This window comes from Eptatretus burgeri, chromosome 3 (genome assembly GCF_056783735.1).
Source record: "Eptatretus burgeri isolate ZD-2024b chromosome 3, Ebu_testis_v1, whole genome shotgun sequence".
Classification (NCBI taxonomy): Eukaryota; Metazoa; Chordata; class Myxini; order Myxiniformes; family Myxinidae; genus Eptatretus; species Eptatretus burgeri.
Window position 1 is genome coordinate 141167892 of NC_140963.1, and position 14699 is coordinate 141182590.

A 14699-nucleotide genomic window follows, 5' to 3' on the forward strand; every position below is an offset into this window, starting at 1 on the left:
CTCGGTGCAAAAGATGGGGGAAGTTGGTGCTAAAGGGATGAGCATGATAACACGTAAGAAGGAAAAGCAGCAAATAATTATCAGTTTCTGGTCAAAGCAACAAGTTCCAACCAAGAACAAAAGGCTGCACGAGGATACTAGAGGTTGCTCCAAGCAATGGAAGCATCACGACATTCTGATAAGAGGACAGTAAACGGGTACCGATTCCACCATGGTATCAGACACGAGGGTTTCTATCTATAACGGCTTTCATCGGGTCTTCCTCTCTGCCTTTCATGCAATAGCTCTGTCTAGGCATTCCGATAACTCGTTTGTCACCTCAGCAGGTTCGGAGCCCACACGATGGCCAGATTCTTGCTGTGCATGTTAGTGGTGCTCGAGTGGGAGGCCATTCTGGATAGGTGTCGCAGCAAAAACTCAAGTGTACTGGAAAGGAGATGAGACAATCACAACAGATGGAGTGAGGAATCATTTGGTCATTCAAAAGGCCCAGCTTCCATCATGCGATTCAATCACGTACACTTTGAGTTCTGAATGAACTTGTGGAACAGAGACATTGATTAAAGAAAAGTGACATTCACAAATGTTTGCGCTCGACACCATGCCGTGAAGTCGAGCGATTTCAGAAGTGACGAGCCTGCGATTTGGAATAATGCAACATCGATCTCTGTGTTGTGATTGATAGGTTTTAACACTTACAATCCATATATCCTCACACTACTCCCCTGCCTCCCACGGTAACACCACCATCACCTTACCACCCCTCCCCCCCCCCCAAACACCTAATAATACACTTGCTGCCTGGTATAGCAAGTTTCTCTACAGACAAATATGAATGAAATATTACATTCATAAATATAACTGTTGTGTTGATGTAACAACTCCAGAAGAGGTTTCAACGAAGTTGAAGGAAGAGAAGAGGAGTGATGTGGTGTATATTACAGTACAATAGTGGTTTCATGGTTTAGAAAATTCGCTTCTTACCCCCTTCTGACGCTAAGTTGTTAATTATGGTGGTAATGCCCGGATGGGCATGCGTACCGATAATGAGGAGGTGGTAACTGCTGGATGACATCATGGATTTTGATCAGCTTCTCCTCGTGTGAAGGAGCAGACACCGCATCCTGTTGGAGAGCGACGTGCAAAGGGTCAAGAGACCACTCGACTGCCTCGAAAATGCCCGGCTGCGTATCGACAGAACGTAACGGAAACGAGTGCAATACCGAAAAGCGAGTGTACAACTGGTAGGTGAGTAGAGGGTTTGGAAGCTCTCGGAAGTAGAGCTTGCACAAAGACCCCACGGAGTGAACGTCCTGAAGGAAGGGCTCGCGGGACAACTCCGGTACTCGCTCGCTGTCAAACTCGTGCCTGTAAAGGACAGATACAACGTCGCAAAGAATGACAAATCATCGAACGCTACCTGTGTGCACCTGAAAAGGTAAAACAAACAAACAAGATCATGAATTAGCAATTCAATAAAATGTTCATTCACCATTCAAATAATCTCACGACAAAACAGCCAGATGGTGGCACTGGTGTCAGGTGTCACACAGAACGGTGAACCTCCGACTTGCCTGAACATGGATTCCGTACACATGACCTGCCTTTAAAAGCTGTGTCTGAAAACTGGACCACTGTTTCTGAGGTCATGGAAAAGCTGTCACACAGACAAATGATACACACACGTGCAGGCACACACACCAGACAACACAGGACTTGATATCAGACAAACATGGTCACTCTCCTTGGGTGAAGTTACCTCCCTGAACATACCGGGTACCGGTGGTCCCATCAGGTGGTGGAACTTAGTCTCTGCAGTTTGGGGCACTGACTGGGAGAAATTTCACTCCCCCATGAAGGGATACCAACTCAGGATGTTTGTTCATGCTTTATCCTCTAAATGCTGAGTGTCGAGCAAGGAAACAACACGTACAATTTTAAAAGTCTTTGTTACGACTCAGACGGAATCTTGGAACTTCGTCGTCTTCATGATTAACTGAATTAATTGAAGCAAGTACCTTGTTCATCCTTCTCCTTCCAGACGATACCCCAACAAGCACTGTTCGACAGATTTATAAATCCTGACACCGTGCCGATGTGTTCGCTATGAATATCCAGAATGGGCCCCTTACCGACGATGTACAGTGTCGAGTAATCGATTACCTCTTCCACCAAATGGGAAAGGAGGTTATGTTTTCATCACTGTTTGTTTGTCTGGTTGTCCGTCTGCGAGCAGGTATCTCAAAAAGCTATGCATGGGTTCGGAAGAAATTTGATGGATGGGTTGGGTGTGTGACATGGATGAACTGATTAGATTTTGGTGAAGATCAGTGTTCGGATCCGAATACTCGAGTTTTTTTTTTAAGTGATTCTTCACCAGTGAGAAAGTCTTTTGTTTTTTTTAACTCACCTGGAACATAGTTCCGGGGAGCTTATGGGATGGCACGTCGTCCATCCATCAGTCCGTCAGTCCATCTGTCCACAAATACTTTCACCTTCATGAAACTACACATCGGATTTCAATGAAACTTTACCACAACATTCATCACCGTGTACGCACCACAGTCTGTTCATGGATTTTAAAAAACCAACAAAAAAAATCTGGCCTTAAAGGGGTCGAAAGGGGTTTCCACACAAGTTAACGAGGATTTTTAAAAAGATCATGGTTTTGGATTGGAGACAATCTGAGATGGTGGTGAACAGCTTTCTTGAAGACCTTGAGGGAAGAATGAGATTGAGGAGAGTGTGGAAGTTGGTTCTACAGGTTGGGGGGAAAAAAAACAGAAGAGGAACAAATGGGTGGAAGTGAGCAGTGATCCTGGATTTAGGTCGTTTCACCAGAAGGGGGCTGATGGTGGACCGGGCGAGCCCAGGAGAAACCTGGAGGGGGACAAAGCACGGAAAGTCCAGAGGGGGGTGCAAGACCAAAAAGGAGGTGGTATAAGAAAGAGAGATCACCAACCTGTCTGCGATGGCGAAGTGATTGGCCCATAGACACAGCTTCATCAAGGGCAATTCCAATTATCGTGAAAGCCTTGGTTTCCACGGTGTCAAGCTAAAGATGAAAACCTTGAAGGTGGATAGAAGTGCAGGAGTGCGAAGGACTTCGTATGACGGAGGATGCCCAGTCGCTGGCTGGCTTTGGAGGCCAATATTGAAATGTGGTTTGTCCAAGAAAGATCATGACTGATAGTGAGAACCAGGAGTTTGAACGACTGAACTTCCTCAAGAGGATTGTTAAGAAAGTCGTCAAGAGGGTTTGCCAGATGGTCCTTTCGGAGAGAGATAGTGAAAGTGTGAGATTTGTTCAGATTGAAATACATTTTCCAAGTGTTTGACCAGCTTGTGATTTTTTCAAGGTCCGAAGAGAGGGAAGAGGCTGCAGCCTGCCTGTCTGAAGGATGAGGGATGTCATGGCAGAGGGTGCAGTCATCAGCAAATAGTTGAAGGGGATTTTCCAGAAAGTCATAGAGATCATTGACAAAGATTAGGAAAAACACTGGGCCCAGAACACTGCCTTGAGGCACTCAAGCCTTGACAGGGAGAGGAGATGAAAGATTCCGTTGAGTGCCACACGTTGTCTACAAGAGGAGAGGAAGTCAGTACGCCATGTGTGGAGTTGTTCTTGGATCAGTCAGCCATGCCAAAGGTAGAGAGTTTGGAGAGTAAGGCGGGACGCCAGGCTGTATCAAAAGCATGAGATATGTTCAGAGAGATGGCCCTGATCTCACGTCTCACATTAAGGACCTCCATCCATTATTGGGTGAGTAGAAGCAGCACGTCCAAGGTGGTGTGCCCTGGTTTGAATCCAAATTGATGATCTGAAATGACGTTGTTGGAAAAAGAAAAGATTTCATATCAACTGCGATGATGCATTCCATGACCTTGCTGATTGGAAGTAAGGTGACAGGTCTGTAGTTAAGGGGATCCGTTTTTGTACCTTTTCCCCTCGCCAAAGGAGAGGGTATTGCATTTGGGTCCGTTTGTTTGTTACTTACGAAATCTAAAGATTTCGTAAGTATATTGATGACTTCCGTTTCTGTTTGCTTGTTTGTTTGTTTGTAGGCACGATCACTCGAGAACGGAAGAAGCTACCAATGTCAAATTACACCACGTGATTCAGGAGGGTGATGGCTGGTGCTGATTAGATTTTGGTCAAAACCGGTCAAAGGTCAAGGTCACAGTGAGGTCAAACATCCAAAACATTAGATTTTTGATGGTTTGGTACAGAATCATCGGAGAAACTTCTGGTTTGCGTCGCTACCTTCTCGAGAGACAGCTTTTATTAGACAAGGTCAGAGGTCAAGTTGACGATTTCGTAAGTACCAGTCTATGACTGCTTGTTTGTTTGTTTGTCTGTTTGTCCGCACAGAATTTTTGTGTTTTTCTCGGCAATTGCTTGTTGAATCGAGGCAAATTTTTCACCATTGCTGAGACTACTCATGTAGATTGTTTTGTTGACAATTATGACGTCAGAGGTCACGTGGTGTGGCAGCCATGGTGGAAAAACGGAAAAACTTTGGACCTCTGAAACGGCACCAAGGAAAAAATTGAAACTTGGGAGTGTGATTTTTTTTTTTGTTATGACATCATTGGTGCCTTCATTATGACGTTATAATTGCATATGTAGAATGCAACATCCGATTCGGATGAAAACTTTTGAGGATCATCTAGGGATTAAAATAATGGTCCACAAAAATTTTTTTGATGCCATAATCGGTCACGTGATTCGGCAGCCATTTTGATTTTTGTTTTTTTTAAAACCTTCAAAAATCATATTCTCTGAAATGGCTGAACCGGTCATCACTGCCTGCATTTATAAAGTGGCAGTTCTAGTTACGTCTCTTATTCATTACGTAACACACCCGTACACAAACGCCACACAAAATACACCACACAAAACTACACAAACACCACACAACACAAGTCCTGGCGAGGGTCTGCAATCTCTGATCGCTCTTTTTCTTGTTTATGTAATGCAGTGATGTTGGCAGATTTCCAAGCACATGGAAGATGACTGAGGACAAGTGACAAGGATGTGAAAGAGCGGCAGAGCATGTTTTTAGGACACGTGATCTGATTATGTGCGGACCACTTTCAGAGTCAGCGTCGAGGGTTGAAAGAACCTTCTCAGGCACAAAAGACACAGAGTCTAGGAGCAGTTGGGTACAATAGGGAAGGATGGGTACTGAGAGTGAGGAGTTGGGGACACAAGATTTGGAAGCAAACACAGAATTGAGGCATTCAGCCTTCTCACGAGCAGAGTCAGCTGTGATGCCATTTGCAGTAAGGGAAGGAAGGGGAACGTACACCAGAGAGAGCGACTTAACAAGATGCCACCAGGTTTTAGAGGAGGGGGATAAGTTTGAAAGTTCATTCTTGAGGTTAGACAGAATGACAGATGTTGTTTTCTGGCTCTCCTGAGAGTGGACACGCCTGTTGTGGACCTGTTGGAATGCACTGAGATTGCCTTCGGTCTGATTTGCCTTTCAGGAATGGAAGGCAAGCTGTTTCAGAGCTATTGCATCACCACAGGATTAGATGGGGACCAAAAACGATAGATAACATGAAATCTCAAAAAAGTTTTGGTCGGATTACGACAAAACTCGGTGGATGAGTTGGGTAGGTGACAAGAACAAGCCGGTTAGATTTTAGTTCAGGTCTGGATTTAAATACAGCCTATCAGTGGGATACAAAACCTAAACTGTTGAGCCTGGTGGAGGTATGCACTCCACCGAGTGCCGTTCTAGTATTGAGACCGCTTCGTTCCAAACATCATTGTGATATTGTAATAATTAATGAGAAATAATATTTACTTCTTCGGGTTCCTTCTTGGTCTTCCATTTCATTATCATTTGAACGAGTAGAAAAGTAAATTATTCCGAATCACTCCGACCGCTCATAGTCCCAGGACACTCTCACCTCCCTGGCTCGGGACTCTCCCGGTTTCACTCGTCTTGATTAAAACAACTAATTGATGTAATAATCCTGTTAAATAGCTTGTTATCGGATTCTTCAACATCTTGTGTTGGCTCATTGTGGGGATACCTTGTGTGAAACGATTTTCTTGGAGAAAAGTCTCTGGACCTACTAGACTCGGGAACCAAAATAGACACAAAGCAAAAGCTGCTCTGGATGCACATTTCAGCCAAGTCATTGACGAGGTTTATTTTTCGATGTCGCCTCAATGTGACTCATCCTGACACCGCAATCGATTAAAGTCTTTAACCACACCACAATAAGTGGCTTGCAAAGACAAAAATGTAGGTGCTCAGAATGATTGTGGGGATACACGCGTTGTACCTTCCCCAAGGATTAAAAATCTATCTGCTGCCATTCACTGGCAGACGCTTACATCTTCCACTGTACCTTTTGAAAAACGAAGACCATTGTGTACTTATGATGTCACAGATTGTTAATTTATACCGTGATCGACAGGTGGCACTGCTTTGGTGGCATATCGGCGCCCCCAAGAAAATTGAGCAACCAGGAACCAGGTGTTGCATACGAGTGACGTTTGATGACGGACATAATCCAATCAATCTCTGGTAATGTAATTTTTGATCAACCACTGATATGGAGCCGTGGGGTGTCTGGTTACATATCGGATCAACCATCGCACAGTGCAGCATCACGGCCTCGCGGTGCATGGAAGGCCGTAGCGATGCCTACATTATCGAGAGAGCAAAGTGGAAAAGTGCAGCAAGGCCTCAAAATGGAAGCGGCAATTGAGTGAGGCCATACATTTGCATCATGATGGTGAACACCTCCTCAAAAGTGCACCAACTGTAACTGTAATCACTTACCTGAGCACCCGTTTGTCCTTCATTCCAGGACGGTTGACTCATCTGGTACCCAGACACAACTGCAGGTCGTTAATGTGAATGTAAGAACCATTTTGAAGTTGTCATTCGAAGAATAAGAGTAATTTGCAAGTGCCATTGAATTGCGTGTGCACAATATTGTGTGGTTTGTGCGTGGTTTGATTATAACACACTCATCATTTCACATTTAAATTCAAGGTTCGCCTTCAAGATGCTAAAAGAGCCAATATGTTCTTTCAATGGTACGGAACGTACACGAAACGAAATCGATGCATTTAGAACAATGAAACATTCAAACACAAGCATCTGACTCGTTTGGTGGGTTTTCAAGAGCATATTAAAAGAACTAACCGGAGACGTTGGATGTTCGAGGAAACTCCAGACAGACGATATATCCCGTCTACGACTCCATGTCGCTCAAGGAATTCTGTACAAGTCTGCACCACCTGTGGAACTAACATGTGGTTGGGAGCGGAGGGAAGATTTTGATAAAAGCTCCAATTAATCCTTGTGTTTTCAGGCCTATGTTACAGTAGTACATGATAGCTACGAGTCGGGTCCACCGATCGGAATACCGCAATCCCGATAAAACCACTTTACACCGCCAAGCTCCGCAGCTTGTTAAACTCGAAGCACTTCAGAGGCCGTGGTTCTCACCATCTTGGCGGCAGTTTAGCAAGAGTTCTCCGAGGTCACAGCCAAAGACCCTTTCTCGGAGGATTCCTCGCTGGCGAAGACGCTGCTTGGATGGGCGGGATCGCATGAAGCTTCGCAAAAACGTGCGCAGCTTGCCGTGTTTCCGGGACACTGAGTGCACAACCTTGAATCAAAACAACCACAAAACTACCGATGCTCTCAAAATAAAATCCAAACAGATGATTAAGGATAACGGTAAATTTGAGGTTTGTTCGTGAGATGCCGTTCAATGTTTTGAAAGGTCAACATGCCTTTCCACATAAACATTGACTGTGATGTCAAGATTCATCAAAACAATATTTGAGGGGAGACGACGACGCTAAACGACGATCACTTCTGGATTTAAACTCATTTTGCAAATGTTCAAAATACAATTATATATTCATTCAAAAGCAGCAGTGCCTTCAATATCTAGCATTTTGTTTGTGATGAGCGGGTAGGAGATGACCGCGGTTTCTCACCGGGTGTTAATGGTGGCTCTGGAGACACAACGGCCTCGACGTCTCCATCCCCAATGAGCCTCACGCATTCACTGGGAAATAATCCTACCTGTTGGACACGGTGAGCCATGTGATACATGCACGAGAGATACCATAAACCGTGGAATGTTCAGATAACTTCCTGATTATATCAATAATTGTCTAAAAGAAGTATTGTCTACAACGCCAAATGATAGAAATCTTTTCCGGTCATCGCCATGCAGGAATCTGCTCCGCAAAGAACAACTCACATCACCGACACAATGGTCTTATAACTTAGCATGAAACCTGGAAAAAAATTGGTGGTGGGCTTGGGACTAGGATCCCAAGCCTACCACCCTAACCATTGAGCAAACACCAGGCATATCCCACTTACAGTGCTTTCAGAAAGTATTCACACCCCTTGACTTTTGTCACATTTTGTTGTATTACAGCCTGAATAAAAATGGATTAAATTTAAATATTTTGTCACCGATCAACACAAAGTACCACATAATGTCAAAGTGAAAACATATTTTTCAAAATTATTTGCAAATTCTTTAAAAAAAAGATGAAAAGCTGAAATGTCTTGCGTCAATAAGTATTCAACCCCCTGTGTCAATACTTTGTTGTCGCTGTCAAAGGCGCGTTGACAGCTGCGAGTCTTCTTGGGTATGTCTGTATCAGCTTTGCACATCTGGATTTGGGGATTTTCTTCCATTCTTCCTTGTAGATTTGCTCAATCTCTGTCAAGTTGGATGGGGAGTGTCGGTGAACAGCAATCTCCAAGTCTTTCCACAGATTCCCAATGGGATTCATGTCTTGGCTTTGGCTGGGCCACTCAAGGACTTTCACATTCTTGTTCTATATTTTGTTCCATTAATTGTTCCATCTATCCTTCCAAGTCTCCCATGTTCCTGCCACTGAAAAGCATCCCCATAGCATGATGCTGCCACCACCATGCTTCACGGAAGGGATGGTGTTAGATGGGCGATGAGCTGTGCTCGGTTTCCACCAGACGTAGTGCTTTGCATTCAGGCCAAAGACTTAAATTTTCGTCTCATCAGACCACAGAAACTTTTACCTCCTGCTCAGTCTTTCACGTGCCTTTTTGCAAAACTCCAGGCATGCTGTCATGTGCCTTTTTTGTGTCGATCGGTGACAATTTTTTTAAAATTTAATCATTTTTAATTTCAGGCTGTAACACAACAAAATGTGATAAAAGGCAAGGATTGTGAATCTTTGTGAAGGCACTGTACATCTCCAGGCAGGGGATTTGGCCAGAATGCCGGCACACAATGGCCTATCATTTTAAAATACTGATATTTTGAGATCAACATTCTCGCCACAACCAAATAACTTAAATGGAACTCAGCTAGACATTGAGAAACATAAACGGACAACCGATGGACAGAACAAATTACAAATTAGTGACCGAGAGAAGGCTCTGGAAGAAGCAGAGGTAGATCAAAGACCAGATGAAGAGATGAAAGTGAAATATTCCCAGGAGTCCAAAGGCCTAAATATATCTCTCATGGAGCACATGCATATTTGGTGATATATTATATATATATATATATATATATATATATATATATATATATATATATATTTTTTTTTTTTTTGACTTTTTTACATCTGCATGTGGTTCATGCTTGTGGGCCTCATTGGTATGAATTGCTGTCTGTGCTGTTGCTGATTGTTGCTGTGCTGTCTGTGCTGTTGTTGCCAATAAGCGATGAAACAGATCCAGCAGCTGAAGGGGTGTGTGGCATTGGGATTCTCATGTGTGTACTGTGTGTGAACATCTTTGGAGCTGTGGAGGAACTGTGGGAAGGGTTTCAAACAGCAAAACGCATACCTTGCGTAGGCCTTCTCGGTTGCTTTATGCAGCAGTTTTGGTGAGAGGAGCAAAGGATATATATATATATATATATATATATATATATATATATATATATATATATATATATATATATATATATATATATATATATATATATCAAAGGTATCTGGCATTGCAGGACAATGCCAGCTCCCTCCAGCCACCCCACCCCTTCCCCGCCTACCTCCTCCCTCCGGACTCCCACCCCACCCTTCCCTTCCCACCTCCTCCCTCCGGACACCCACCACACCCAACCCCTTCCCTTCCCTCCTGACTCCCACCCCACCCCTTCCCTTCCCTTCTGACTCCCACCCCTTCCCTTGCCTCCTCCAACCACATCCCCTCCCTATGGACTCCCACCCCTTCCACGACAGGTGGTGGCTGATGTGTTTGTAAGTTACGAATTGTGACAAAATTACTTTAAAACCCCTAGCAAGGTGTATCGTGGTAAAAATGTGGATCTTATAAAGTTTCGTCACAATTAACCTTGAGAGCTCAGAGGAGTAGGCAGCCATTACGAAGCAGCTTGTATAGCACTCGCCAAGTGGCTTAAGCACTCAAGCACATTCTCCAACAAAATGGTTAATGAGAAACAGCTGTCATGGCAGGCGATTATAATCACTTATAATCACTTGATAATTATCAATGTAGACAGTGACGATCAGGCCTTCGATGATGAGCAATAATATAGTTATTATTTTCGTTGCACTCAATGAAGTTACACCTTTGACACATTCCTTAATCTTTTCTTCAATCAATATAATTCTCAAAACAGTAGAAAATGCTTTGGAAATTTAATGTTTTAATGCTTTGGCAATTTGTAAATATGGAGGAGGGATCACAGCCTTGTTTGCTTAAAGTAGATATGTAAATACACTGAGTTATAAGAATCGGTAATTTCATTAAATTTTCAGATTTCACTCCCGATTTCAACCGCTATTTAGTCCACTATCTCCAATCCTCAAATCTGAAGATACACTGATTATATACTTTAAGTAGTCATGAGAAGTCATTGTGGAAAATCACCAAGCCTTTTTGAGTAAGCTGAAACAAAATTGTGAATTAAGACCCCTGCGAGGTGAACGTGGGCTTATCGATTTAGCCTCGAAGAGGAGAAAAATGGGGCCCTCCCATTCCTAGACATTCTCAAAACAAGGGATCCCAAAGGGGTGTTAAAGTTCACAGTGTACAGAAAGCCCACACACACTGACCGCTACCTCAATTTAAATTCCTGTCATCTAATGGAGCACAAAAGAACTGTTGTACACACCATCTCAAAAAGAGCACGCGAGTTACCATCGACCAACAAAGACAAGATTAGAGAGGTGGAACATCTTCAGAGAGTATTGAGAGTGAATGTTTACCCGGACAGCTCGTTACCAAAAAGGAGAATGGTCCTGGCTGGCCTACACAACAGACTGACACCAAAATAAATTCACAGGAAATGGCATTAGTGTTACGTACGTGATTAGAGACTTGCACATATCGGCATGAGAGTAGCGTAAGTGATTAGAGATAAGCACGAGACGGTGCAAGAGTAACGTACGTGATTGGAGATTTACACGGGACAGCACAAGAGTGATGCAAGTGATTGTATATCTGCACAAGACGGCACAAGTACAACGTACAGCACGTGATTTGAGATTTGCGTACACGAGAGTAACGTATGCGATGAGAGATTTCCATAAGAGGGCATGAGTGCAACGTAAGTGATTCGAGATTTACTCGAGACGGTGCGAGAGTAACATACACGATTCGAGATTTTTATGAGACTGCATGAGTGTACCATACGTATTTGTTTGAATACGTGATGAGAGATTTGCACGAGACGGCACGAGTGTAATGCACGAATGTATTTGATTTTTCTGTTTGAATAGGTAATTCGAGTTTTCAACAAGACAGAGCGAATGGACGTGTTGCGTTCGCGATATTCGAGTTGTAATAATGTTTCACCATCATGTTTTCAGTGCCTTTATGCACAATTAACCCGAGGGTTCAAAACACTATTTATGTTACACTGAGGAAGTGTTTTAACTGCAAGTAAAATAAAGAAATTACCTTCTGTCAGACATGCAATCAGCACACATCATGGGGACCTTTACAACTATTTTACTCGTGACAGTACTTCAAGTACTAAAAGGTCTAATAAAGGTGAATTAATTGCATGAAAAACTAGAGAGTTCATAGAGCATGATAACCACGCAGTGTTACTTCAATTTTACTAAAATAATGATTACGACAATAGTTTAAAAAAATAAAAAAATTTAAACTAGAACGGGCACTCAGTAGAGCGCATACCTTCGCCAACGCTACATTTTGCCCCCCCCCAGAAACCATTGATTGTGAGGGTATTTAATCCTATACCACATCTGCCATCTCATATGTGTTATGATGGCTTAAAAACATTAAATTTCCTGTGTCATATCGTATATCACAAGATTGGGCATTGAATTCACAACATTTTGGCATTGGTTGCATGCAAATTGGATAAAAATCAACCGCACTATGGCAAAATGACGATTTTGACCTTTTCATGACCTCGACCTTGACCTTTGTACTCTTAATTTTGTAATTGGTATTAGAGTGTGGGGAACAGAACAGTCAACATTTTTGTGTTGGCTTCATGCAAATCGGATAATAATTGACCGTGTTATGACTAAAACCGCACATTTTGCAATGTCGTGACCCCCCTGACCTATGACTCCCAACCGCTAATGAGGGTTATTACGTCATTGTGTCATGTCACATATCACAAGATGGGGCATTGAATTCTGAACATTTTGGCATTAGTTGCATGCAAATTGGATAAAAATCGACCACGCTATGGTAAAAAGACGATTTTGACCTTATCATGACCTTGACATGGACCTTTGACCCGATCGCTCCCAAAATCTAATCAAATGGTCCTCGGATAATAAGCAATCATCCCACCAAATTGAAGTACGTACTGCAAAACTGGAGATTCAAGGAAGTATTATGAAGGCGATTTGTGTTATACAGTGTTCAAAAATATAATTCAATTTGAATAAAGGTTTAAAGGCATATAAATTAAAAAAATTAAGGGTTCTCCCATCATTTTCTCCAGCAGCTATTACATCACCTGATCAAGCATGTCACATGAGTCATTTGTGCCTGTTGTTTGTGTCCTTTATGACACCCTTAAATTGGAATGATTTTAAATTTTGTTTGACCATCAGGCAAGCAGAGTAAAAATATTACCTCACCGCTTTCTGAGCCTGTACGATCGGGACGACCTCTGAGTCAAGGTACAAGAAAACCATAGACTTGTCTTCTTAGACATGTTCCAATTTGTGCTCAACAGACAACATTAAATTTAGACATGTTGTTCCTCTATCACAAACTGATAAGACAGACTGATGGACGGACAGACATGAACAAACTACTTAACCCCGTTTTTCGCTTCACGTGCGCGGGGTAACAATTGCACGTACGTGGAATTCGTGCTTCCCGCGCCACCATGTCGTTTCTCCTTTGGGTGGCATGTCAATCACAGACACCATGTCTCCCACCTGCAGCACACAAAGTGGATTTTGCTTTGAATGTAGGGGTGTCTTTGATGCAGTTCAATTCCTAGAATTAACAATCACTTGGCATGAACAAGTAGAGTAAGTGCAAGTACCACTTGGGAGAAACACAACACGTGGACTGTGCCAAACTGATCACAAATAATCCCACAATGTCATTACACCCTGCCTCGCGCTCTCTCCCGTCCTGCCTTGTGCGCTCTGCCACGCTGCCAAGCTCACTCTCCCGCGCTGCCTCACTCTCTTCCTCGCCCTGTCTCACTCACTCTCCCGCGCTGCCTCGCTCTCTTCCTCGCCCTGTCTCACTCACTCACCCACCCTGCCTCGCTCTCTATCCCCCACCCTGCCTCGCTCTCTCTCTCCCACCCTGCCTCGCTCTCTCTCTCCCACCCTGCCTCGCTATCTCTCTCCCACCCTGCCACGCACTCTCTCTATCTGCCACCCTGCCTCGCTCTCTCTCTATCTCCCACCCTGCCTCGCTCTCTCTCTATCTCCCACCCTGCCTCGCTCTCAATCACCCACCCTGCCTCGCTCTCTCTCCCACCCTGCCTCGCTCTCTCTCTCTCCCACCCTGCCTCGCTCTCTCTCTCCCACCCTGCCTCGCTCTCTCTCTCCCACCCTGCCTCGCTCTCTATCTCCCACCCTGCCTCGCTCTCTCTCTCCCACCCTGCCTCGCTGTCTCTCTCCCACCCTGCCTCGCTCTCTCTCTCCCACCCTGCCTCGCTCTCTCTCTCCCACCCTGCCTCGCTCTCTCTCTCCCACCCTGCCTCGCTCTCTCTCTCCCACCCTGCCTCGCTCTCTCTCTCCCACCCTGCCTCGCTCTCTCTCTCCCACCCTGCCTCACTCTCTCTCTCCCACCCTGCCTCACTCTCTCTCCCACCCTGCCTCACTCTCTCTCCCACCCTGCCTCACTCTCTCTCCCACCCTGCCTCACTCTCTCTCCCACTCTGCCTCACTCTCTCTCCCACCCTGCCTCACTCTCTCTCCCACCCTGCCTCACTCTCTCTCTCACCCTGCCTCTCTCTCTCTCCCACCCTGCCTCTCTCTCTCCCACCCTGCCTCGCTTTCTCTCTCTCTCTCTCCCACCCTGCCTCACTTTCTCTCTCTCTCTCCCACCCTGCCTCGCTTTCTCTCTCTCTCTCCCACCCTGCCTCGCTTTCTCTCTCTCTCTCCCACCCTGCCTCGCTTTCTCTCTCTCTCTCTCCCACCCTGCCTCGCTTTCTCTCTCTCTCTCTCCCACCCTGCCTCACTCTCTCTCCCACCCTGCCTCACTCTCTCTCCCACCCTGCCT

General features: G+C 44.5%; 1 protein-coding gene across 5 annotated transcripts in view; it reads right to left on the reverse strand.

Moving 5' to 3' along the window:
* LOC147031158 (rho GTPase-activating protein 32-like) overlaps positions 1-14699 on the reverse strand; it is an 86472-nt gene that overhangs the window by 12381 nt on the left and 59392 nt on the right. For all 5 annotated transcript variants that reach the window (XM_085875940.1, XM_085875941.1, XM_085875942.1 and 2 more), the window contains 7 exons: positions 13316-13393; positions 7982-8069; positions 7482-7631; positions 7176-7278; positions 1224-1368; positions 1042-1124; positions 319-426 (listed from right to left, as the gene is read on the reverse strand). In XM_085875940.1, coding sequence (XP_085732066.1) covers positions 319-426; positions 1042-1124; positions 1224-1368; positions 7176-7278; positions 7482-7631; positions 7982-8069; positions 13316-13393 — 755 coding nt within the window. The remainder of the gene's footprint in view (positions 1-318; positions 427-1041; positions 1125-1223; positions 1369-7175; positions 7279-7481; positions 7632-7981; positions 8070-13315; positions 13394-14699) is intronic.